Source organism: Acanthisitta chloris, unplaced genomic scaffold (genome assembly GCF_000695815.1).
Source record: "Acanthisitta chloris isolate BGI_N310 unplaced genomic scaffold, ASM69581v1 scaffold16595, whole genome shotgun sequence".
In the NCBI taxonomy this organism is placed as follows: domain Eukaryota; kingdom Metazoa; phylum Chordata; class Aves; order Passeriformes; family Acanthisittidae; genus Acanthisitta; species Acanthisitta chloris.
Genome location: NW_008675533.1, coordinates 50,837 through 75,999, shown reverse-complemented (window position 1 = coordinate 75,999; position 25,163 = coordinate 50,837). Strand labels below are relative to the sequence as shown.

Sequence of the window (25,163 nt, the reverse complement as noted above, 5' to 3'; positions counted from 1 at the left end):
GGCACAGCTGGATGAAGAAGGACAGTTTCTGGTCAGAATAATTTACGATGATTCCAAAACCTATGATCTGGTTGCGGCTGCAAGTAAAGTCCTTAGTAAGTAAGACAGATATCTTCTTTACCCATTGATCACAAAAAAAGGTGATACTCCTCACCCTTTCCCCAAGTCTTTTCAGCTGAGAGAAACAGGATTGAGCACAGAGGAAGTGAAAGCAGGGTGTTAGCCAAAGAGAATTCTTTTAAATCTCGGAAGAAAGGATTGTATTTCTTTTATTTCTCTAAGATATTTTTAGTCCTTTTATTTCTTGAAATTATTTTTATTACTTCCAAAGTATTCCATCTTAGCTGAAGTAATATACCTCATCCTCAGAGCATGGGCAGTCATGAAGTAACAATATACCCAGGTTTCAACCACTGCTGCAAAAGCACTGAATGAATGAATGAGTCCTTGGTCTCTGCTGAACGAACATGCTGAGTTACAGAAACGTCTGCGGCATGGACATGGCCATTGATTTAGGTCACATTCATTTTCAATCAATGCAGCTCTGGTCTGGAAATTAAAAGGTAGAATTATGCCTATCAGCATTATTTCATCTGCAGACACAAGTGCAGCATGAAATGGTTCTGCATCAATAATTACCCAAGAACCTATAAGACTGTGATGACTGTAGTGATGTAGAATTGGAGCAGGTGACGTGGTTTCATGCTGTTGTAAATCAGAAGTAACTCTGCTGAGGCGAGCACTGCTAACAACTGAGTTCCTTTATTTTCAAGTAGTGATTTATTATCTGTATCAAAATTGAAAATGCTTTACATGTGTGAAATGCACAGTGTGGTGTAGTCATAATGGTAATTAGTAAATCCTAATGAAATTAATTTTTTGCCATGTGGACCCTGAATCTTGCGTTTCTCATGTTCTTGATCTACTGCATCTGGGTGAACTTCAGGTAGTATCTTTCTTGTTTGTGAAAAAGAGGGTAAAGTAGTAAGGAAAGTGCATGAAATACAGTCTTTGAACTGAATCATATTTTCCTGTTTTAACTAGATCTAAATGCTGGGGAAATTCTTCAGATGTTTGGGAAGATGTTTTTTGTGTTTTGTCAAGAATCTGGTTATGATACAATTCTACGGGTCTTGGGCTCAAATGTCAGAGAGTTTTTGCAGGTAAGAATTTTATTCCAGATTATTTCAGATACCATACAGAAGTATGGTCTAGTGAACAGAAATTTATTGCGGAATTTCAAAGAAAAGTTTTGAACAGGAGTTTTCATATGCAACAATTTGTGTGTGTGTGTGTGTGTGTGTGTGTGTGTGTGTGTGTAAAAAGTAGAAAGACTTTCCTTGTTTATACTAACAGAAAATGTGGTTTCAGATTTGTAGAGTATTTCTTCTACATTCTGACTATTGCAGATACTGGTTATTCTAATTGTATGTTATGTTTCAAGCTAGGGCTCATACCCAGCTTATCTCTGAGACATTATCCTTCATCCATGAGCTGAGGGTGGAATAAAGCAGTAGTGTTTAAGTCAATTTTGGTGCTTTGCTAGCTACAGAATTGTGTGATACTGCACTATAAACAAAAAAAAAAACACCCCAAATTATTTTTAAATAGCTTGGAAGACATGTAGGGATATCTCTAAACTTTTATTTCTAAAAGTTTAGAAAAAATGTCCTTCCTTTTAGTGTCACCTGAAAATTGTTCACTTTGAACAGCACTTTGGATTTAAGATTTGTGATTTGGTCTGTATCACTCTTGGAAAGAACTGTGTACTGTAATGAGTTTAAAAGCAATGAACTGGAGATTGCACAAAAGCTGAGTGTCTAATCTCTATTGATTTTCACTGAAAGTTTAGCAGCCTTTAAAATCTCTCCAGTAATACATGAAAAAGTAGAATTCATAGATTGCTGAATTACTAGGATATTTACTTCTGTGTCTCACAACCTGCCCCCAAACCTGCATCATTCCGGATGCAGTCAACCCAGACGTCTTGTACAAATCCCATGAGCTGGAGTTGCTGGGCAGACAGGGTATGTGTATGTTTCAACATGTGCTTATCATGTGTGATCTGTAAACCACTGTCTGTCTTTTTATTTTATAGCTTTATATTTTAAAGCATGCCTTTAGATAAATGTAATTGCTAAAGATAACTCGTGTACTGAAGCTGCAGTTAGGGTTGAGCAAGAATAGGGGAGGATTTAAAAAGTGGTGTGGCTGGCCCATTGCTTTATCACTTTGGTTGCTCATGTATGGACCAGTCCTTCCCTGTTCCTTTCCCCATGCCCTTTTCCATACAGTATACTTCTCTTTCCATTCCTTAGCATGTGTGATGATGAAAAGACTGGACATGGTTGTTAAGCACATCTATAAAAGTGGGAACAGCTTACATTTATATTCTTCTAATGACAGTATTTTAAGCTGCTTGTTTGAATTTCAGTGTTAACAGATGACATTGGCTATTATATACTTCTGTAAACGTTAACAGGACTAATGTATTGGTAGCTGTGCCAGAAGTGTACTTTTTAGCTTTTTATTACAATGGAAAATCAACATTATCCATGATTTATTATTTTTGCATCTTCCAGCTGTCAGATTAGGTCAGGAAACTACTTTATATACCTGTTACAAAAATAGGTGCAGATTTGGTTGAATGTCCCAAACTTTTGTCAGATTCTTAAAATACATAATAGAGTTCCAAAAGGTGCTTCTTGAAATCTGTACTGAGTCCAGGGTATATGAATTAATTGAGGCTTTTTTAAGTTTGCGAAAATAAATAGCATATTTGTGTTCTGTTTCCTTTGACATCTCAAGAAAATTTAGTTTATTCATTGTTAAAATGCAGGTATTTCATCTTATAAAAATTCTGTCCTTGACATTGGTCATTTCCCATAGCAAAATCCTTTTGAAATTCTTCAGGTGTTGATGACTGTGTAACTGGAAGATCATCATCTTTTCCCATATATTTTCTTAAGAGTTTTTTTCTGAAAGGTTGATATATCCTGGCTGTTTCCACGGCATACGTACTGAAACTGCAGTTCTGCACCCAGTTAAGGAGACTGGGGGGGCAATCTTTCAGAGCCAGTCATCTCTCTTGCTCTTGTCTCATACACACACTATCAAAGCAGTCTCTTCCAATTTCATTGCCTTGAGCCCTACAAAGATCTTACAGAATTTGCCTTCAAGCATTATGTTTTTTGCCATTGAATGCCCACTAACAGCTGGAATGAGCTGACTCCCAGATTGTTGCTTCTTCAAGTTTTAATTTGGAGATGTTGATATAGCAACAAAACCATGAATTTTAAACGAGCTAGAAAAACTGAAGGAGGAAGTTCCAGGCTGAGTGCATCCCACAGAATTCATTTCTAAGAGTCATTTCCTCTGGAGGCCTCCAGGAGAAGAGGCAGCTGTTCGAGCACTTCACAGTTGACATGGAATCAAGTTCAGTGTGCTTCCACAAATTTGATGATTGACAGATACTCATGAAAGGTGGAGAATGGCCCAGACAGCACACTGAAAATATTTTCACCTCACTTCTCTGCTGTCAGAAAACAATATGCAAAGCCTGGTGGTAGCAGTTACTTGTGAGAGAACAACATTTAAAATATGCATTAATGTTCTGGACTAAAGTTGTAAAGAGTTGTATGTGTTTTACAACATAAATAAATAATTATGTGGGTTGCAGCACTCCCATAAACTAGGTTACTCTTTCTGTATTAAATATACAGTAAATAGCAACCTGGAGCCTTGATAATTGCTTGACAATCAAAGTTGGGGCTAGTGTGGTGTTTTAAGTGTGATTTTTGATCTCATTGTTCTATTTAATGTCCTACTAGGTGTGCCTATGAATTTGTGTTTTAGCTTACCTCTCCAGATCACAATTTTTCTGGTCAAGATTTGAAGTTAAATATGTAAGATGTCTAAGATATTGACTGGAAAAATAGATCTCTTCCTTTTCCTGAATTACATTTTCTGAAATATTATTACAGCAGCTGTGATATGTTCTGTTTATTCTGTGATTTTTTCAATTCTCAAAGAAAATATGTATTTGAGGTTTATCTTTCAAGCATTTAAATCTTTACTTTAAAATTTGAAACTGTCAGGCCCTATAAACTTGGGTTAACTGTTACAATGTCAGAACTAGGCTTTTTCACTGATAATAAGGAGAAGGATTTATGTTTATTCAGACATGCTTATTTGTATTTGACTCCTAAATTAATATCTGAAGAGGACATTATAGAGACTAGAATTGGAAGGGGTGAAAATGGATGAGGTACTGGATTGAGAAACACATGAGTGTTGTTAATTGTCAGAGTGTTTCAAATTCCAGCATAGTCAAGCATGAATTCTTACTATCTGGAGTAATTTTTAATAGTTCTAATTTTTATGCCAAATGTCACTACAGTAGATAGAACATTGTAGGCTACCTGACAAGCCTGTTATGATGACAGTTCTACAAATAACGCAAATGAACAGGAAATATGAACAGTATGAGAAAGAGGATGTTCAAATTAGACAAAATACGTACTTACTTTCTTCAGCAATAAAAAGCGAATACCTTATAACCTCGTTTTTAATTTCTGTTTCAGAACCTGGATGCTTTGCATGACCACCTGGCTACTATTTACCCGGGTATGCGAGCCCCTTCCTTCAGATGCACTGATGCGGAGAAGGGCAAGGGACTCATTCTGCATTACTATTCAGAAAGAGAAGGTCTTCAGGATATTGTCATTGGAATCATCAAAACTGTAGCTCAACAGATCCATGGTACAGAAATAGATATGAAGGTAATGTCTGAAGCAATGTACACATTGAAGACGTATGTCATTAGGACAAAAACAAGAAAGTCAAAAGTGAAGTGATGGCGAAGTAATTTTCCTTTTTGCTGTCCTCTGAGAAGCAGTGGCATCAGTACTGACTCAGGAAGAGCCATGATCATTTCTATTGCTTTAAGGACACATCAGCCATGTGCTGAGAAGGCCAGCACTAATTTGCTGGTACACACAGTCAGGAACAGTTCAGAACAATATCCCCGTATTTAAAAGAGATGGCATATAAAGAAATTAGATACTGGTTCATTTGGGGTGATTTTTTCCCCCTTAATTCTATACTTGGCATATATTTCTTACCATATACTGTAATCTATGAGAACATGGACATTTTGTCTTTGTGTCCTAAGATTCTTCATCTATGTGCAAACTGTGAGGCTGATGTGCCTTGATGAGGCCTGGCTGGCCAGCAGTGTTTTCCTCCCAGCCTGCACACCAGGTCCCTCCCAGAAACAAGATGTGCTTGTAGGTTTCATACTATCATTGCATGGGAGTGTGGCTGGATACACACCTACAGCCCCAGAAGTGGAAAAATGTTCCTCAGTTACAGAGTTTACATAATGTCGTGTATGCTAAGTCACCTGTGAAGTGGGAAAGAGGCTTCTGCTTTATGGCAATACAGAGCAACTGAAAGATTTTAATTGATCATGCCTTTCATGTGTAATGGTATAAAATTAGAGCTTGATCCAAGGTGCAGATATATGTGGGAGAGAAACAAAAAATAAAAGCTTTTTGTTGTTAGAAATACTGCAACTGATATGAAATACTTTTTATCAAGTAGAAAAGAAACTAAACAGGTACAGCAAGGATGCTTTTTTAAAAAACTATTCCTTAGTCATACTATGCATAGTTTCATTGTATGCTTGTTCAGAAAATCATAGAATCATTGAATCAACCTGGTTGGAAAAGGCCTCAAAGATCGAGTCCAACCCTATTATCGTTACTAGACCATGGCACTAAGTGCCACATCTAGTCTCATCTTAAAAACCTCCAGGGATGGTGAATCCATCACCTCCCCAGGCAGCACATTCCAATACCTGATTACTCTTCCTGTAAAAAATATCTTCCTGATATCCAACCTAAACCTCCCCTGGCAGAGCTGGAGTCTGTACCCTCTTGTCCTACTGCTGGTTGCCTGGTAGAAGAGACCAACCCCCACCTGACTAAAACCTCCTTTCAGGGAGTTGTAGGGGGCGATAAGGTCTCCCTCTCTCACTCTCTGTCCTTTCCAGTTTCATGAGTTTATCCCAAAGACATGATCTTGCTCAAATAAGAGATTTACAGGCAATCCAGTGATAAGGATAATTGTACTGCTATATCAGAGCATATGCCTTTTAGGTTTCCTGTTATAAGCTAGCTCAGGTTTATAGTAAATGTCTGGTTGTATATAGTATGGTGATATACTTGTGCCCTTGTTTAGATTCTGTTTTGTAGAAAACCATAGTTCAAAATTTTGTAGCATGTTTTAGTAATCAGAATCAGAGGGATGCAACAGAATCAAAACAATCCTCTTTTTAGATCCCTGTTTATTCAAAGTGTTGAGACAGAGAAGGAGAACCATGTTGGAAAGTTGGCTGCAAAAATGTTTAAGCTGTTGCTTGACAAGCATTTCTTTGGTAGCACAGGCAGCTTTAAGCAGTCTCCTTTCTCTTAGTGCTCAAGCTTGTCCTACAGCAGCTTCTTCAGCTGTGTCGCTTTTGCTGGTGTCAAGTTATAAAATAAACGTGACTGAGGAAATTAATTGGGTTCAGAATAACAGAGTTCTTTTTTCTGTGTTATGTTTACCTACATCTGTTCTTTTTTGTGGTTCGGTGTTCTGTCTGTCAGAGAGAGTTCTGCCAGCATAGTTGAGGGGCCATGCAGAGACAAAAGTGATCTGTGGGCAGAGGAGAAATCTGGCTTGTCCAAAGAAGCTGCCAGAACAACCTTTTGACAAACTATGTCCTTAGTCTGAATGTTACTTTGCTGAGAAGATTGTATTGATATCCATCTAGGATGTCTAACAAATAATCCATGTTCCAAAAAGGTTTCAATATTTATTATGTATTTACTTCTTGTTTTCATTTGATCATTTTAGACTTTTCTGGAAATTTTATTGTCATACTGTAGGTAAACAGAGATTTAATAGTATTGGTCAAGCCTCTTGTAAATGAACACAAAGCTTAATTTAAATCTCCACTATTCTTCGAGACTGACTGAGCTAAAAGCACATAGGTGCCTAAACAGAGTATTGCCTTTTCTGAGTAAATTTTCTGAGTACTTTTCTGAGTAAAAAAGTGTAAATGCCTTTTCTTTTAACACCTAGGGTATGTGTGCTAAAGGCAAGGGGAAGAAAAAAGGTGTCAGTTTGTCTCTGTTAAACATTTTTAGCACTGAAAGGAAAGCAATTTGTTTTGAATATCCAGTTGAATAGTTCAGGAAAGCCTAAGTTGATGTTAATTGCTTAATTAGTTCAAATCCAATTTGCCTTAGCTTCTCTGATATGGTAAGCCATTTTCAAATAGAGCTAAGACTATATAATTTTTTGCAGCAGGTATTGTCTCAGGAATTGTTGCTGACTTTGAGAACACACCAATATTCATGTTCTACCAGTCTCAGCATGAGAACTAAAAAATCTTCATGGTGCTGGTGATGAACTTAGTCATGAGATCTCTGTTAGCAGCCTTCTGGCTATGCCTTCTCTTGCTTCACTCGTCAGGAGTTGTATATAAATGAGGGTGACCTGTGAAGGTGAAGTCAGGACAGGGATTCCCTCAAGGCTAACTAATGGTATGGGTCAACAAAGAATGTTCAGCGTAATCTAACAAAGCCCAAAAATCTGTTGGGAGAAGAGATTTCTGCAGTGCTGGTCATTTCAGACTGTCTCATTACTAATGGCAATTTAAAAAACAAAGCCAGGATGTGACCAGCTGGACAGCTGACCTAAAAGCTGCTTGGGTACTTGTCATGGAGGGCAAGTAATACTGATCCACACATTAAAATGTTAGCTGTGTATGAAGAGAAGTCAGTCATGAAGCATGATCAGCCTCTAATTCTGACACCAGGGCAGCTGGAAACTTCAGTATCTCCAGGCTCAGAGGTTCAATGCAGTGAGACAGCTTGCATTGAAACCAGCTGCCAGGTGGAGACATCCCCACAGTTCTAACTTCGGGTATGCAAAACTGAGAGTGGTGCCATTTCCAGTGAACTACTTTGCCTTGTGATCACCCTGAAACAACTGCAGTGAAATTTGTCAAGTAGCATTGCACAGTCAGTTTTGATCAGAAGAGATCAAGAATTTCATCCTGTATTGACCTTCAAATGGCAAAAAACACCTGGTTTTGTATTTAATCTTCATAATCTCATGGAAAAAGATCCCTGTCCCTCTGTGCTGAGATGCAAGCGTATCCTGGAGATATGCTCGTATCTATAGAATGGAGTCTTGTCGCGTAGACACATCAGTGTTCATTATACACCCTGTATCACAGTGATACTGCTTGATTTAATATCTTATGTGAAGCTCACCAAATACATTAAACCACAGTCATTTTAAAATAACTTGTCTCTGAATTGTCCTTCCTTGAAATATTGGTGTGACTTTTCACTTGATTAAGCAAGGACAAACTCTGAAGATACCTCTTCTGGAAAGCACAGGCAGGTTAGCAGTTAGCTGTTATATATTCTCTTTGAAACCAGGAGAGTGATTTCTCCCTTCAGTTTTAGGTGCAGTTACTATGGTGATTGAGCTCTTAGATGTGGTGAACTGATGTCACTTCACCAGCTAAGACTGCAGGGGGAGGAAGAATTAGACTTGATTACTGGCTTTGTTGCTTCTGTCACTGAACTTTCATTTGTCAAGCATTTATCAGAGGCTTCTTCAACAGTATTTAAATGATACTGAAATTCTATGGCTTGCAAACTTTGCTTGAAGAATGAAACAATAAATAAGTTATGTTCTAGTTAAGCTTAGCAGAGTATCTAGGGCAGGTCTTTGTGCCAGACAAATATCTGGCCAATTAGGTTGGATCTATTGGTACAAGCATGAAGGGACAGAATTTAACATATTTGCTGACAGGGTGGCTGAAATAATGAGATAAGAAGATCAGATAGTTCCTAAATAACATGAGCAGAAAAGACATCATGAAAGACTTAACCAGTGGGAAGTCATTTAAGGGTGAATCAGTAGATTTTTTAGCCTGGAGAGGTGTATGATTGTAGCATCTTTTTTAGTAAGTGTCTGTGCATTGATGATCAGAATAGAATTTAGTAAACTAGTCATGTCTGCAGCATATCAGGTTTACCAGGTGTGTGCAGCTGGTGCTGTGTTTGTCCTGTAGATCTGACGTGTGTCCATGTGTTTGGCTGGTGTTCATTTGCTGCACTAATGTGTTGCACTAATCCAGCAAGTATTTCTAGATGCCCTGGAGTCTGGTCAAAAATAGTGTTTCTAATGAACTTGAAGATGCTTGGGAAATTTGCAGCTTTGCATTGTTATTGACACAGTTCTAATCTATAAAGTTTAGGAAAATAGCACAGTGTGTGCCACGGCTGACTTCGTCACTCTGTAAGTTTGTAGGATCTGTGGTCATGTCTCAAAACTAGCTAGACATCTTGAAGCATGTAGCAATTCTGGTTTTATTGTTCTTTTTTTAACCAAAACTTGAGGATTTTTTAATGATGCATTCAAAAAAACCAAGGGAAGTTCTGAAAAAAGTGCTGCAGGAAAAAAACCTGAAAGTGCAGGTGCAGGTTGGTAACACTAGTATGCAGTGACTGAGGTGGTTATTAGGAGGTAATATCTCTGGAAGGTAATGTGATGTCAAATTGGCTTTGCTGAATTAAGAAGATTTTTATATAAAGTATACTTTTTTTTTTTTTCCATTTCTGGCAAGAGTAGCACTTTGAAGTAAGATCCAAGACTGGAAATCATCTGGAGGCATAGATCAGTTCTAGAGATAATTCTACACAATTTGAAAAAGATTTCTGTATATAATCTAAGCTATCCCTGGCCACAATAACAGTAATACTAAAATAAAACCTGTGGGAGTGTGCATGAGTTATAGGAAACAAGAATGAAGACTCTAACTGCATTCTATTATGGTCACAGTATCACAATTTCTGGGATAATGTTTTAAAGGAAGAGGAAGACATGGAAAACCTTTAAACCCTGAATTCAGAGGAAAATTGGGTCTTCATCTAATATGTTCCATTCTCCTAGACAAACCCACTTAATGTGTTTTCCTCAAACGACCACCAAATTTTTTTCTGAGATTCCCCCTCTTAACTCGCAATTTCCCACACAGTGCCATATGGATTACCAGCAGAGTTTCTTGAGGAAAGTAGGTTTTATCATCATTAACATTTGAATTTATTCATACATCCAGCTTTAGGTACCTACATTAGCTGGTAAATTTAGTAGGCTGATCTTTCTCTAAGTTACTTATGTATGCAATAGAAAGAGAAGACTAATGCAGCACATGGCTGTAGAGCACCTAAAACAGGCTCCTGCTCTGAACTGTGCTCCAGAAAAACCTCTCTTTCCTTCAAATGAGTAGTCAGGACAATGCTGCCACCTTAAATTAAGTATCATTTAACAACAATATATGTTTTGTGGTTTTACACTCCTCCATTTGTATAGAAACAATTAAAGGTATCAACCTTCCCTAACTCATCAACTAGTATTGCTGACAGCTGTGGAGGAGAAATATTTAATCAACTAAACATCTTAGGGACCAAGTGCAGTGTTTGTGCATATTCTTTCTGTTTCCATATTGTAACTGTTAATCTCTCTGGTTAAGACTATGTGTAAAGGCATAGAGACATTTTAAGAGAGAACATAGGGACGTTTTAGAAACATTAAAGGCATCAGACATTTGAAGAAACTTTTTTTGCTTCAGTGGCTTTAGGCTCAGACTCTACATGAAAGTAGAATCAGGTGCAACATGTTCCAGAAAGTTGCTGCTAAACAATACTGTGTAAATAAAATTGTTTTGTTCCAGTCATTAAATCTAATTAAACTTGAAAAGAGGTGAATTTGGCCTCTCAAGGTAAATTATGTTATTCTGTTAGTTATTAGCTTTGATTATACTGCAATACATGACTCTCACTGCAAACAAAATAATCCCCATTACTTTCATATTTTTATTAATTTTGAGTAAAATTGCTGACGTGTGAAATGCTGTACTCAAGACATCTATTTGAGATTCCAGCAATGTAGATGACTCTGGTTTTCCTGTGGTTTCATGTATTGTGGAATACAGCCATAGAAGACTATAATTCCTTTTAGTTTTGTCTGTTGTCTATGATCTTGCAATCTGCTGGAATGTGTAAGGACTATGTATTCAAACATCTGATCTAGTCACCTTTGTTCTTGATGTTGGTGACATGCCCATCCTCTGATCAGCACTGTTTGCTGTTGTATTATAGACCTTACAAACTGCTTTGATAAAAATAAGGATTCAAGTGATCTGTCTAATTCAAGACATCGCAGAGGTTCATTCACTGAGAGAGGAGTGTCCTGTTTTCTAGCAAGTGCCAGTAAAAGCAAGCATAACCTGAGTCTTGACCCCTGATTTCAGGATGTGCATTTTACTCTGGCTTAATAAATTGCATTTGGGTGATATTCAAGGTGTTGTTCTTTCAGAGAGCAGCTGTGGTTAAGCAAAGGCACAATTGTTTACCTGTAATTACAAAGACTCTAAAATCAGAAATACTTACTAGAATATGGTATTTTTCAAGATGGAAATATATTTCTTGAATTCGTCTTTCTGCTTTAAATATATTCCTGTCTTCATAGTAGCATTCCAGTTACTATTGAGTGGCAGAGTTTTCAGGTTTTCATTTTTCCTTCATTTTTCTAGGTCATTCAACAGAGAAATGAGGAGTGTGACCATATTCAATTTTTAATTGAAGAGAAAGAATCTAAAGAAGAGGACTACTATGAAGATCTTGACAGATTTGAAGAAAATGGTACCCAAGAGTCTCGCATCAGTCCTTATACTTTCTGCAAGGCCTTTCCCTTCCACATAATATTTGACAGAGATCTGGTGGTCACACAGTGTGGCAATGCTATATACAGAGTCCTTCCACAGGTTAGATGATTCTCATGCATGGATAATACAGAGATTCCTAATGCTAGATGCTTTGCAGGGTAATTTGAAAGATGAATTAATATCTAACCAGCATTCCCATGTAAGTGTATAATATTTATTACATTGTGCTCCTCTTGTTTGAAAAAGGACTGCGAAAATAGCCCTAATTCTACAACAACTCTGTTCCTTATGATTGTGTCTGTATGCATTAAGAGAATAATCTTGATCAGAGAAAATCTGACCACCCCCACAAGTCAACTGTTAGCTATGAAAGTGGCAGATAACACTTCAAAGTGGATGTGAGACAGCTGGTGCAATTTGGCTTGGGGTTCAGGAAATGGTCTTACCCATACCACTGTGTAGTGTAGCATCAGGCACATAGTCTATATATATATATATAGACTTATCTATAAATACTTAAGCTGTCAGATGCACAATAACTGAAGAGCAGAGTAATAGAACTCGTATCATACTTTTTTGGCTTACACATCAAAAGCATCAGTATTGACAAACATGAGCCAAACTGTGTTTGTGATATATAAGCATTAAATGATCATTACACTTGTGTAGGCTAATGTTGCACATACCATGTCATTGATATAGTTTTAAAATGCAATTTTATGTTATTAGCTATTTCCTGAATTTGTTTTTGATGATTTTGTAGAAATATTTGAAAAAAAGATTTTTGTAAGTAGGTCTGCCATATTTTTCCCAGGGGCATTCTCTGAACAGCTGTAACTGTTCAGCCTACTGAGGGTGGCAGTCAGAATCCTTATGGTCAGAGCTGATGCTTTAGAGAGCATGGCTTATTGAAACAAGGGTATGAAGGAAGCCACTTAGGAGGAAAACACTGGAAAGCATTCCTAATGTAGAATGTGAAAACTTTTACAGATAATGAATGTGATAGTCTAAGACAACTTTACAAAGTCATCTTGCAGACTGGAATTGCACTTTGACGTCAGTATACTTCTAATGTAAAATACATAATTTAAAAACCTTGTGATTTAATGGAAAAATGCATAAAGTATATATTCTCCCATTCAGTGCTGTCATCTAAGCAAATTGAATATAATTACTCCATGTATACTTTTATTATGAAACTTAACAGTATTATTTTTTAAATATTCTAGCTGCAGCCAGGAAATTGCAGTCTGTTGTCAGTTTTCTCCTTGGTCCGGCCTCATATTGATATTAGTTTCCATGGGATCCTCTCACACATCAATACAGTCTTTGTACTGAGGACTAAGGTAACTAGAGAATATTTTTCTGGCTTTTCTGCAAGTGAGTATGCTTTGAAGAGGTAAGTGCTGAAAGCTCAGAAGTCTTCAGAGAGAATTCTTTGCGCAGTAGCATGCTCAGACCCTTTTGAGTCTTGAGCCAAGAAAAAGTCACAGGTGTGAATTTGCGTGGCTGTTAAGTAGAATGCTTTATATGAACGGTGAAGTAAATATACTTCATGTCTGATGCTTTCTTTGCAAGGGGCCATCCTGTTATATGGCATTGTACCCAAGCAAATGAAGAGAGCTAATTGCATTTACTTTTGCTTGATAACAATGTGGGAGACAAATATGAAATGTGTTCTTGCTTGGAACCATACATTCATACAGGTTTGTTTCCCTTCCTCTAGAGGGTGCAGGAGATGAGGCAGGTGATGTGAACAAATGTAGCATTTAGAGTAGCACCTACTACACCAAGGAGCCTGTTTGTTTATAGAGAAGGCTCCCTGAGAGAAACCAGCAAGATTTCTTTGTGATGTTCCCAGGCACAGATAGAACTTCATAGAACAGGCAATACTTTGTCAAACTGTTGTTAAGAAATGGCACAGAAGAAAACAAGGAGTTATGAACATGAATGCAAACAAATATACCATGCTTTACATCTTTGAAACTGCAAATCACAGTAATAAAATACAGGCAGTGTATGGTGTTCAAATGAGAAATTAATGCAGTTTTAATGTAGGCTGTATGTCTATTTGAAACATTCTGACTGCCTTTGTAGTGAATGTACTTACATACTTGGCCTGGTGAATAACACACCCTTGCCCTTATACAATTGTTACTTCTGATCACCAGGAGGGGCTGTTGGATGTGGAAAAACTGGAGTGTGAGGATGAACTGACGGGCACAGAAATCAGCTGCTTACGCCTGAAAGGGCAAATGATATACTTGCCTGAAGCAGACAGCATTCTCTTTCTTTGTTCACCAAGGTACTTTAAAGAGTTCTGTAATACTGATTTTCATTTTACAATGACTAATTTTAAGAACTCCTAGTGAGAAGTATTGCTACAGAGATCAGTTGGTTCAAGTATTGATTTCATTGATTTTGATGTGCTTATATGAAAAGAGTGAGGAGCATTTAAACATCAAAACTTGACTAATTGTTACACAGCTCAATGTAAACACTGGGCTGCTCTGACCCAGTTTGTACAAATGGTAGTTCCTCATGATTATGTTATTTTTTGACAAGTTTTGTCGTTTGTTTCTTACTCAGAGTGCTAAGAAATGTTACAGTGATTTGATTTCCTATGTGGATTGTTCTATTTTTGGCAATAGTTTTAATGTAATAGAGAGTGATGATTATAGAGAAGTGGTTGGAATGGGGGATTGAATGGAAGGAGTCTTTAGCTAGGAGCATGTTGACTAACACATTGGATTGCACTGTTATGATAGATTATCTCCTGTGTAAAAGGGAGAGAGTGGATGATGACAGAAAGGGAAGAGCCTACCTTAACATAATATCATTTTTATTTGTGTACTGAAGAATGTAAATCTGATATGTTCATGAAACTTATCAATGAGAATTCTGTACTTGAATGCAAAAAACAAGAGCATGGGTTAACATGAATGATCACAAAGAAGGTGACAAATATCTCAGATAACAAATACCATAGAAGGGATATAGTATACAACTCATCACAAGTTCAGAAATATAATCTTTCTTCTGTTATTCAGCATCCCAGAGGATGTTTGTTTGGGTTTTAAATGCTCCTTTGGCAAGTTTAATTGTACCCATATTATTATTTATTTCTCCACATTGCAGTGTGATGAACTTGGATGATTTAACCAGAAGAGGTTTATATCTGAGTGATATTCCATTACATGATGCTACCCGTGATCTGGTTCTTTTGGGAGAGCAGTTCAGAGAGGAATATAAACTGACTCAAGAGCTTGAGATCCTCACTGACAGACTGCAGCACACACTGCGTGCACTGGAAGATGAAAAGAAAAAGACAGACACGTAAGAACCAAGTCCTGATTTTGAGCTGAAATACTCACAGCAATAAGTTATTTATAGCTGCCTTCTTAAAAATATAGCAGAATCTTGGAAGGAATATGAGATACAATCAGAGCTGATAATTTTGGAGTCAAGAAAGAACATTTTACTTAAACACCTCATGAGGTATTTCTTTATTTAGATTGTCAAATGTCACCCACAGTCTAGGCTGCTTCATGCACAGGTGTTTTGATGGTTCCCTCCCTGATAAGAAAAGTTACAAGATGTGAACTGACAGTTCTTTTTGATTTGTGAACTACCTAAAACAGTGGTTTTGCAAGCTTTCTTAATGCAGGGCCTGTAGCCAAGATGAATTTGATGAATGCCCAAATGCTACTGTGTGACAGAGTTCTGTAAACCAGCTGTAGATCACTTTGTCTTCCTGGACTGCCATGCTCATAAATTAATAGAACAGAAAACATTCCTTACAAACCTTGAAAACAGTCTGTGTAAAGCTGAAGTTTTGCAATAGGCTAATGCTATGAATTTGGTTTTATAGGTACTTGTATAAATTAATTTGGGGCTATCTAGATATAAGTACATAACAATAATACAGTCTATGCATTGGGCACCAAATCCATTTCTACAGATAACTGTAAAGTCAAATTCATAACTTTAGTCTGTGGCTGCTCAGCTCAAGAATGACTGGCAGATAAACAAAAGCTTGTGTGGTAGTGTGGGATTGATGATTGACTCTTGTTTATAAAACATAGTCCCCATCTCTGTATGAATTCTATTGACAGATATGTTTTTTCTGTAGTAGAGTAATGAAAATTATTTTAAAAGTACTTGAAAGGGATGGACAGAAGAATCAGAGAAAAGAAAACCTAAGAATTATTTTTTCTTGACTTGCTTTATAAAGTCATTTTATCTTCAGGAATTCTAGCCGCCTTGGCAGCTGCTGGAACAGACAGTGTCAGTTACTATATCATGTGCCAAAAGTATTCACTAATTATAACTCATGCAGTAGTGAAGTTGCCAAAAATGCAACAAATGAGGTTTTGTGCAGGAGGCTGAGTACAAAATGAAGTTCAAGATTTGTGAAACAGTCAAGAGATCTTCAGCTTGTCCACTTAGCTGTGTCAAGAGGCAAATGGACCTTAAGATGGCAGTAAGAAAGTGGAAGGAATACACATGAGAATAGGGTGAAGCTCTGTGTGTGTGACTGATATTCTTTTGCATAATTTATAATATGAACAAGTGCTAATATGTCATATACAAAAAAAACACACTTTAAACCCCAAAGGCACCATGCTCAACAGAAGAGGAAGCATTCAGCAATGCATTAATTGATCAGAGGTGGAAAACTGTTTGATCTCTTCATGGTCTTTTTATCAGTTTGTATGGTTCTGTGAGCAAAACCAGATTGTATGAGCTGTGGATATGGCAGAAATAAGTAAAAATGATCCAAGACACTATTAGCAGACCATGTCAGAAGAATTAGCAATAAATGCCTCATTTTGTAGGTAACTTAGATGTATTAACATGTGTTTGAAATGTCACGGCTTTAGATATGCTGATGTAGATCAGTTTCTGTTTCCCAGATAACATATTCTTCAGTAAACATCTTCTGTATTGCTTGTTGATGATGGCACTATGTTATAAACTCTGTGGGAGGTATGAAGTTAGTATTTGAGGAGTGCTGCTGTAAAGATCTTTCTGCACATTCTTTCTGTTTTGCTTGTGCCTTTCTTTTCTTACATGTTTAGATTACTGTACTCTGTTCTACCACCATCAGTGGCAAATGAGCTGAGACACAAGCGTCCTGTTCCGGCTAAGCGGTACGACAATGTGACCATTCTTTTCAGTGGCATTGTTGGATTCAATGCCTTTTGCAGTAAGCATGCTTCTGGAGAGGGAGCCATGAAGATTGTTAATCTTTTAAATGATCTTTACACAAGATTTGACATTCTGACAGATTCACGAAGGAATCCATTTGTTTATAAGGTGAGCATAAGATTTTCAAAGTATCTAATCTGTTGCTTTTCAATAATTCGCTATCATGTCACCCTTTCCTATCCTTTTGATTTTAGGCTGTTTAAAAAAGATATTTAAGTTCTCAGTCTTTGAACTGTGTCTCCTGATACTAGGTAGCTAAAGAAGAGTGTGTTATCTCTGAAAGTGTGAAGGAACATAAAGGGCTTAGTTCTCAGCTGGATTTCTGCAGCCACCCATTAGGTGGATATATAAATCTACTTCCACATATAGCAGATGTGAACTCATGCAGGCCATTTGTGGTTCTTCTGACCCTGTGCTTTAAGTTTTTCAGTCATATACCTGGGTCCTCTAGCTGTAAATTATAACTTATTATTCAGTTCTTCAATGGGAATTTTATTCCTTCATTAGGAGTGAAGTGCAGTTGCAGATGTGGCTGGTAGCAGGTAGGTAGAGATATAGATATATACATCCCATATGTATGTACACATGTATGCTTGTGTGTTTATATGTATAAGGTTCATTCCTAGCATTTACTAGAAATGAAGTTTATGTCCTGTACCAAGTGAATCAGAGGTATGAGTCAAAAAAACCATAGACCTCAGTTTAATTCAGAAGACATCAGAAGAGAAGCTCAGGTTTCCACAGTCACAGTGTCATTATAATTGGTTTCATTGTGGGTTTACAATAAATTCTCTTCAGGGGTGATGGGAATTAGGGTGATATAAATGAAAAGGAAGGGAAACTATTTGAAAGGACAAGCAGTCTTGAAGGAAGCACTACATACATTCTAGTACTTTAAGGGCCTTGATAATAATGCAACTGAAAAATATCTGTCTTAATAGGTGGAAACAGTTGGGGACAAGTATATGACAGTGAGTGGTCTACCAGAGCCTTGCATGCATCATGCACGATCTATCTGCCACCTGGCATTGGATATGATGGAAATAGCAGGCCAAGTTCAAGTAGATGGTGAGCCCGTACAGGTGAGTAAATATGTGGGCTTGAAGGAAAAGCCTATTCTTTGATAGGATGATAATGCTTTGAAATGTGATAATGCTCTAGTCCCAGTCTATGCAAGCTTTATTACTGTTAGATTTTGAGACTGATTTATATATACAAATACTATGAAAAGTCATGTGTAGATGTGCCATGTGCAATTCCCAAACCTTAAAATCTAGTTATTGTGCTTAATCTTTTAAAGGCCTAAAATAGGTCTGCATCATTTATGTCCATTTTCTGATCATTTCAATCTAATCAACAAATTCCTATTGTGCATCAAGTGCAATCTGCTGAGTCTTCTTCACCTCAATGAACAGCACAATAATATTCCCTCATGGATAGTTTTGATCATGCTTGAGATCCTCATGTCAGCACAACAAAATGCTGCATATAAAGGGAAGTGCAGTTCCATAGGCAGTTACAGCAGTGATTACTGGCACCAAAGTATATTAGTGGAAGTTCACTCATTCTGGGATTTTATGGAGATGTTGTGGCATTGATACAGAGTTGGGCAGTCTGCACTGACCTGTCCTCATCAGAAGGCTGTGAGAGCAAAATGATTAATCAGTTTGATGCATATTTCTATTTACATGAATGTTATTGTTCTAACACCTAGCTGAGAGCTGTGTACTTCATTTTGTCACTTGGCAAAGCAGTGAGAAGGTTTGAATTGGGGCTCTACAGTAACTGTAATGTGCAATATGAATAAGCTTCTTCAAACCCCTGTCCTATCTCCTGAGCTTTTAAGTACAGAATACCATGATGCTTCCTCTGAGAAACATCTTTTTTCTATCATGCATTTCTACACCTTCTGAGCACTCACTAAACACAGACCTGCAGAGTATGCCTCTCTTTCCACTTTTTAAGAAAAAATTTCACAGTACATAAGAACAGCATGGTGCATGCTGGAAAAATATGGAGTTTGGTCTTTCATGTGGAAGGCAGAGACATGACACTGTACTAAAGTGAAAAAAAAAGTGACAAACCACACAAAATGCAAGACTTTGAAGAAGCAGGAGTGGCATATTGGGAAAATAAACTCCAGTAGATATAACTGGCATATTAGCTGTATTTAGCTCAGAAGCATCAGATTAGTTACATTAATTTTGAGTATTCAAACTTTATTTTTTTCTCTCTAAAGATCACAATAGGAATCCATACTGGTGAGGTAGTCACAGGTGTCATTGGCCAGAGGATGCCACGATACTGTCTCTTTGGAAATACTGTCAATCTAACAAGCAGAACAGAAACTACTGGAGAAAAGGGAAAGATCAATGTCTCTGAATATACTTACAGGTGAGTAAAGTATTGTCTTCATTGGTGCTGACATCTTAAATCACATTGTCAGCACAACATCAAAGTGTGTTTGGGTTTGAAAGTGACAGGACTCCTGCAACCATTATTTAAGTTTATGAAACTGTATGGCAAACTGCATTATGATATGCCATTATTGTTGTGCAAATATAATAATGATCTAGAGATAGATTTGAATCTTTTGATAATTTTCTCACATATCTGTAGCACGTTTAATATTTTATATAGTGTGTGGCATGCATGCATAATGCATACATTTACATGCTTTCTCTTTCAATTTCAGATGTCTTATGACACCAGAAAATTCAGATCCTCAGTTCCACCTGGAGTACAGGGGTCCAGTGTCTATGAAGGGCAAAAAAGAACCAATGCAGGTTTGGTTTTTGTCCAGAAAGAGTACAGAGACAGAGGTATGAGTAACTAGAGTATAATTTTTTTTTTTTTAAACAAGGCATAAACATTACAAATTTAATGTAAACCACTGAGATCCATTTACATTTGCAAAACTGAATGTTCCCTAGAAAAAATGAAGAGTTTTGTACGACACTATTTCATTAACGCATTTACTATCTTGACAGCACTTGAAAATCCTTGATTATTTGTCTTTTCAGTTTGTGCAGTTCCTGAAAGAATACTTTTGATTTCAAAAAGCCCTTGAGGGAATGCCAAGTGTTTAAATATTTATATCTCCCTCTTACAGACTTCTCCACTGTACTAGATTTTGCAATAACACATCCATTTCTGTTTAGCTAACATGTCTGGTTATCAGCACTTCAAAATTCACCATTTGCTTTTTTACACTGAGTGAATAAATGTGCCTTCAAATATTTAGGCAACAGCCCAACAACTAGTTGCAAGCAGGTTCACACCTGATGTGTATGGTGATCTGTTAACCCCACATGCATCTGCTTGTTTAGAGACTGTTGCATGATAGAGGTCTTGCTTTAGAAACATACAGGGTGAAAACTATTTCTTTTAAATGATACATGAGTCTAAATCCTCTTCTCAAAATGATGTAGGATAAAGCTCTTCAAGCACTGAGTGGTCTTTAGTCTTGGCATGGATTGTCCAAAATCTTTTTAAAAGCCAGTGAGATCTAGACTCATAGGTGTGCTCCAAACTTAGAAAATGAGTTTACAGTGTGCCAGCTGCTTTGCCATAACTGAGCAGGTGGATACATTCCACCCATTGTCAACAGGGAGAAAAAGGGTAAAAGTACATAGTAAGTACATAGCTTGAATTTTGCCCTGAAGTAATACAAAAGGAATGAGTTTTAAGCTAATGCACTTGGCTAAAATAATCAAAGTCATCAGTTACCTTGGCTGAATTAATTCTTGTAAGTCACAGGAAATTAATTATGTGTCTGAATACTCATGTATGTCTGAAAATTAAATTTAGGCTGTTAAACTGTTTAGGCTCTTTAGGAGATCTGTATTTCTTACCACTGGTACCCAAGTATGTGGATACTGACACTTTAATGATAACTCCCATTATTACCCCCCAGTATTAAACTTTAGGGGAGAGTCTGTACTTTACCTCTGCTGAAGCCTGTATTTTAGTATATATTGTTTACAATTATATTTTGGGTACCACTATTGAGAATGCTTTTCTGTTCTTATTCTATAGCAAGATTAACTGTAATTTCACATGGCTACCATTATTTCAAATCTATAGTTGTATTTTACATATATTTTAATTAAACACCTTTCTGCATTATCAAAGTCCTATCCTTTGTAGCAGGGCACATTGTGATTTGAAATGTAAAATTTCAGAGGGGTATCGAGTCAGCTGGGTGTTTTCCTGTTTCAGCCTCACACGTGTTTAGTATGAATATAAGGTTCAGATAGTTTAGGGTTTTAAATATTGCAATTTCCTTTCAGAAGTCTTATACAGCAGTTGGTTTTGTTAATCCTCACAGCAGTCCTGAGAGGTACTTGCTAATACTATTATCTAGTAATTGAGCTTTGTAGGGGGAGATATAGGGGCAGGAATTAACCTGACAAAAAATACTATGAATCTGATTTTCAGGAGCGCTTAGGATTCACAGTTTAAGCACATTCAAGAAGTCTGATATAGGTGTAATTCTTATAGATAGAAGGAATTCTCCCATCACAACTATCTCTTCTGAATTGCAGCAAATTTAGGGAATAGATTAGAAAGATACATTCATGTGGTGACATGAACTGATAATCATTTTGTCAGAGGTGATTTTGAAAAGTGAAATAATATAATCCTCTAATCTTTTCATTATTTTTTCTCTCCCTGCACAATTTAATCTGTCCATACACAAAAAGATGAGCTGAATTTTACTCCTTTAAGATTTTCTGAACTGTTGCAGTTTGTCCTGTGAAGATACTCTCTATGTTTTTTCTGGCACTATATAGGCAGTACATAATAGTTGTAATCCATAAGCAGAAATCAAATAATCAGTTTTTTTGTTTCATTACTTCAGGTTAATCACTTTGCTGTTGCAAGGGTGTAGTCTTGGTTTTCTTTTCAGAAGGTTTTTCAGAATTGTGTGCAGTGCTGTTAATTTCATGGGGACTGTTCATGACAATAAATATGACATGTTAACATACAATCAGAAACTGTGGTAAACTTCCTGAAAGGTCACTCCAGGATACTGCAAGGAGGGCCTTCTAGAAGTAAACAGGAAAATATTTCTTGAATCATCCTGAAGATACTTCTGCTAATTATGCTTTTACTATAAAGTTTTCTACCTCCAGTATGTTTAGTCTAGGATAGACACACATTAGTGATATAATTTCCTATTCTTTATATCCATTAGGGAGTTACTAGCTCAGCATTTGCAAACCTATCAGAGTAATATTTTACCCTGATGATCAGTAATGAATATATGGTGAATAAAGAGGATGTAGCTGCCATAAAAATGTGAAATTAATGCTTAAAATAGGCTCTCGCTCTGCTAGGCCTATAGAAAATGATAGAGTTGAAGCAGTTCAGCATGCCTCAAACTTGGTTCCTAAGTTGACATCTCTAATATCAGTCACCATGAGCAGTAGTTACTTCTGAGAAAGACCTAATTTACAGGAATAAGTGTTAGTTTGGAGTGCTGCTCCTTTACTTTTTTCCTCTTAATGCGTCTCTTGCATGATATCAGTAGAGCAAAAATTAGAATTGCATCAGAAATACGCATAGAACAGATGCAACTGTGAGCAATTACTCATTTTGCATTTGCTTGTTTGCATGTTATAAGATTAATGATTACCCTCTTGATTATTTTAACAGAGGTTCAGCTGCAGCTTCTCTCTCGAGAAACAGATTTGTTGTAAAAAATAAATCTTGCAGAGAGCCTCAGATGTCTGACTGCAGTTTTCATCCCTCCCACTTTCAAATATCTTTCTCTTCTGCCCTGTCCCCATGATACTGATGGGAACAAATTAAAGTATCTCAGTCAGAGCTGGTAGTTCATCAAGGAATATAGGAATTGTTACACTCCTACATACATTACGTATGAAGGAAATACATGTGCTACCTATGCTTTGCTTTATTTATTATTTCTTTTTACTGATACTGATTGCAAGTTGCAAAATATGTTTTGTCACTGCATTGACCCACCATGTTGTTGGTTCAAAGAAAATCCCTTATTTCTTGAATTCTATTTGCATGCACTCAAGGAAACAAGTCAAGATACTTTGTGAGCTGAGGAAAGAGGAAGAGGATGCTGGATAGGTGCAATACTGTCTCCAAATGGGGTGCCAGGCAGTAAGCTTGAATTATGGATGTTATTTCACATTGCATCTCCCCTTGCCATGTGCAGTACCATTGCCTTTTACCCTACTCCTGGAATCCTACTCACCGTTTTTCTCCAGGCTTGCTTGCTAATTTTTTTCCTTATTGTTTGGTATTGTTCTCTCTCTGCTATGAGCATGTATTTCAAGCTTTCCTTTTTTTTTGATATGCATTTTTGCACGTCATGTGGCTCTTCCTACCACCTGGTAATATTGAATGAAATTGTGTAGTATGCACACCACAACTAACCACCTTAATTTGATGCTTCGCATCTTCATCTTCATGACTGAAGTACAGTGGTTATGAGAACCCATGACATTTCTGGAAAGATAGTTATGTCAGTTGATGGTCAGAACAATGAACCTAAAGAACTATTTTAAAAAATAATACCTAAAGCAGCATTATGAAAATTATTGTATAAATGTTGTTATCAGATTTAGTTCTGCTATTACCATGCTTACCATTCATTGTATGAATATCACTTAGTGCACTGTAAATTTCTGGTTAGAAAAAGGTTTCTCTCTTGATATCATCTGGCATTTTCCTTTTGTAGTTGCTCTGTAAACATCTTCTGTATTGAAAGGGGGCAGGTGTTTGTCTGATACTGCCATTTGAAGCATGTGCCAATGTACTTCTACCAAAATGCTGTTCACTTGCAATGTATTTCTCATTGATTTATATTAACTAAATTAAGTTGTCATATTAATAATAGATTGCTGGACAATTTTAGACCACTTGTAGTGCGTTGATTCTTGTGTGATGGTGCCCCTGGAATTGAAAGGCATGCTGCCAGGACATGGTTGTCATGATTGCCTTTTGGTTTGGTCTTTCTAATTTTCAGACATGACCTTATTATATTCCTTGGGAGGACCTGGTAATATTCTAGGCATCATGGCGTAATTAAGAGATGCAAAGCTTATATGGGTACATAGTGTCTTTTATCAGCTGATGCAGTTAGTAAAAGTGGACAAGGTTTCAAATGTGTAGACCTTCCATAACTTCAATATACAGTGCATTTTTATGTGAACAATATCTGTTCTTATCTGACTGATAATTTCTGAATATTTGCATTATAAAATAGGATAGTGCAATTACTTTGTGTATAAAAATTGTCTATATCTAGTATACCTATTAGCACAGAATATATATGTATAAATGTTTCATGTTAATGTGCAAAAGAAATTACAATAAATTATTTTTTCCACTGACTTATAGAAATCTTGTGGGTTTCTTTTGGTAGAAAACTGCATTTAATTGTTTGATACAAAATAAGTATTTTCTTCATTAAATAATTAGTCTGAGTGTAGATAAATTAGTGAGTCATTGTTCCAATGTTTGCAAACAAAGATTCTCCTACATTCAGGTTAATGGATCACATCCTCATATTAAAGTAGTGTTCAAAATGTTTAGATTAATGCTTCAAAAAGAGTAGACCAGGTCACAAAAACACATACCTTCCTTTGAAACTCTTGGGCAATATTTAACAATCAAAAATCATCAGCTGACAGCTTTAAACAGGATGTACATTACCAACCCTGGCTTTAGGAGTGGGAAATGCAGAGAGGAAGCCACATAGATTCCTCTCCATCATCTCACTGTCAGACAGCAGCACATCCCAGCACAACAGCAGTTTAGACTTGATGTTGATCAAACTTACCAAACCTTTGGTGTCTCCTGAAGACACAGGATTTGTGACAGCTGTGGTTGTGTATTGATCTAACTCATGCAAATGGCTCTCAAGGCACTGAAACTCTGTATCACACTTCAAGCTGATGGAAGATGGTGTGCCAGGAAATTTAAATAAGGCTTTGAGTTTATATTTTACCTTCTTAATAATTTCAAAGTATTGAAGCTCCTGTTAAGCAACTCTGTAACATAACCAATTTTTTTAAAGCACTAGAAATAATAGCTCAGATACTGTGTTCAGGTAAGAGCTTTTTATCTCAGTACAATTTAGGCACTTAACCACTTCTGTTACTAAAACTGGTCTTCA

General features: G+C 36.8%; 1 protein-coding gene across 1 annotated transcript; it reads left to right on the top strand.

The window, feature by feature from the left end:
• On the top strand, positions 1 to 23,669 carry GUCY1B3 (guanylate cyclase 1, soluble, beta 3). The gene is made up of 12 exons (XM_009075793.1): positions 1 to 95; positions 1,045 to 1,163; positions 4,584 to 4,781; positions 11,663 to 11,893; positions 13,024 to 13,140; positions 13,966 to 14,099; positions 14,933 to 15,130; positions 16,876 to 17,113; positions 17,947 to 18,087; positions 19,245 to 19,399; positions 19,701 to 19,827; positions 23,056 to 23,669. Exons 2-12 carry the CDS (start codon positions 1,071 to 1,073, stop codon positions 23,077 to 23,079), a joined length of 1,656 nt encoding a protein of 551 aa, XP_009074041.1. The 5' UTR covers positions 1 to 95; positions 1,045 to 1,070; the 3' UTR covers positions 23,080 to 23,669.
• Positions 23,670 to 25,163: the final 1,494 nt, after the last annotated feature.

What these genes read in the sequence shown, in the direction of transcription:
- GUCY1B3 (XM_009075793.1), top strand. Translation starts at nt 1,071, where the DNA reads ATGTTTGGGAAGATGTTTTTTGTGTTTTGTCAAGAATCTGGTTATGAT. An exon ending in GAAAAGAAAAAGACAGACAC is followed by an intron (nt 15,131 to 16,875) that starts GTAAGAACCAAG and finishes TTACATGTTTAG; the next exon opens with ATTACTGTACTCTGTTCTAC. An exon ending in GAAAGAGTACAGAGACAGAG is followed by an intron (nt 19,828 to 23,055) that starts GTATGAGTAACT and finishes CATGCACTCAAG; the next exon opens with GAAACAAGTCAAGATACTTT.